This window comes from Austrofundulus limnaeus, unplaced genomic scaffold (genome assembly GCF_001266775.1).
Source record: "Austrofundulus limnaeus strain Quisiro unplaced genomic scaffold, Austrofundulus_limnaeus-1.0 Scaffold2698, whole genome shotgun sequence".
Classification (NCBI taxonomy): domain Eukaryota; kingdom Metazoa; phylum Chordata; class Actinopteri; order Cyprinodontiformes; family Rivulidae; genus Austrofundulus; species Austrofundulus limnaeus.
Window position 1 is genome coordinate 1 of NW_013955100.1, and position 730 is coordinate 730.

Genomic DNA, 730 nt, shown 5'->3' on the forward strand with positions numbered 1-730 from the left:
CTGCTGGGTTGTTTGACTTGTCACATAATTTCACATCCTAAAAGCTGTCCGGTAAACATCGTCTGCTGTCGGTTCTGGGAGCCATCTGCCAGCCGGGGGAAGCTGTCACGGATGATGTCTGGTGGGGTGTGATGACTGTGAAAATCTTGTTGCCATCAACCAGAAAACACTCACAAGTCTTTCTATATTTGACAACTTTGACCCGTTTTCACTTTCAGACGACGAGGAGCAGCCGCTGAATGTTGATGGTAAATGTGTAAAATCAGAGTCTGCTTGTAACAGCAGGGTTTGATGCAGACTTTTTGTTTTACAGGAGATCTTCTGAAAGTTTCCATCATTTTCCCAAATGGAGACAAATATGGTGAGCTGAAACATGGGCGAAACTAAGATTCATGGGGGGTCCAGGGAGCCAGGAGCCCCCCTTGAGCTCCACATTGAACACGTCGACAAAAATAAATGTACAACTACAGTGTCATAAAACAAACATAAAACAGCAAAGGTAAATAAAATGCTTCAAGAGAGCAATAATTAATTTGAAAACACAACAAAAACATAAACAAATGTATAGTGAGCTGTAGTGTCAACAACTGCATAAAAAATTGCAACAAAAACTACAAGAAAACCCTATGAGAGGAGCAAAAATGTTTACATTTAATTGATTTGATTTGATTTATTTATTTATTTAACAGGAAAAGATTATTAAAAATCAATTCTGACTCAGCATAATTGC

At 38.8% G+C, this 730-nt stretch overlaps 1 protein-coding gene across 3 annotated transcripts in view; it reads left to right on the forward strand.

Moving 5' to 3' along the window:
• The first annotated feature begins 7 nt into the window (after positions 1-7).
• The window catches only part of morn2 (MORN repeat containing 2), a 2,087-nt gene continuing 1,364 nt past the window's right edge, over positions 8-730 (forward strand). For all 3 annotated transcript variants that reach the window (XM_014000091.1, XM_014000092.1, XM_014000093.1), the window contains exons 1-3: positions 8-121; positions 219-248; positions 314-361. In XM_014000091.1, coding sequence (XP_013855545.1) covers positions 112-121; positions 219-248; positions 314-361 — 88 coding nt within the window. In that variant the 5' untranslated portion in view covers positions 8-111. The remainder of the gene's footprint in view (positions 122-218; positions 249-313; positions 362-730) is intronic.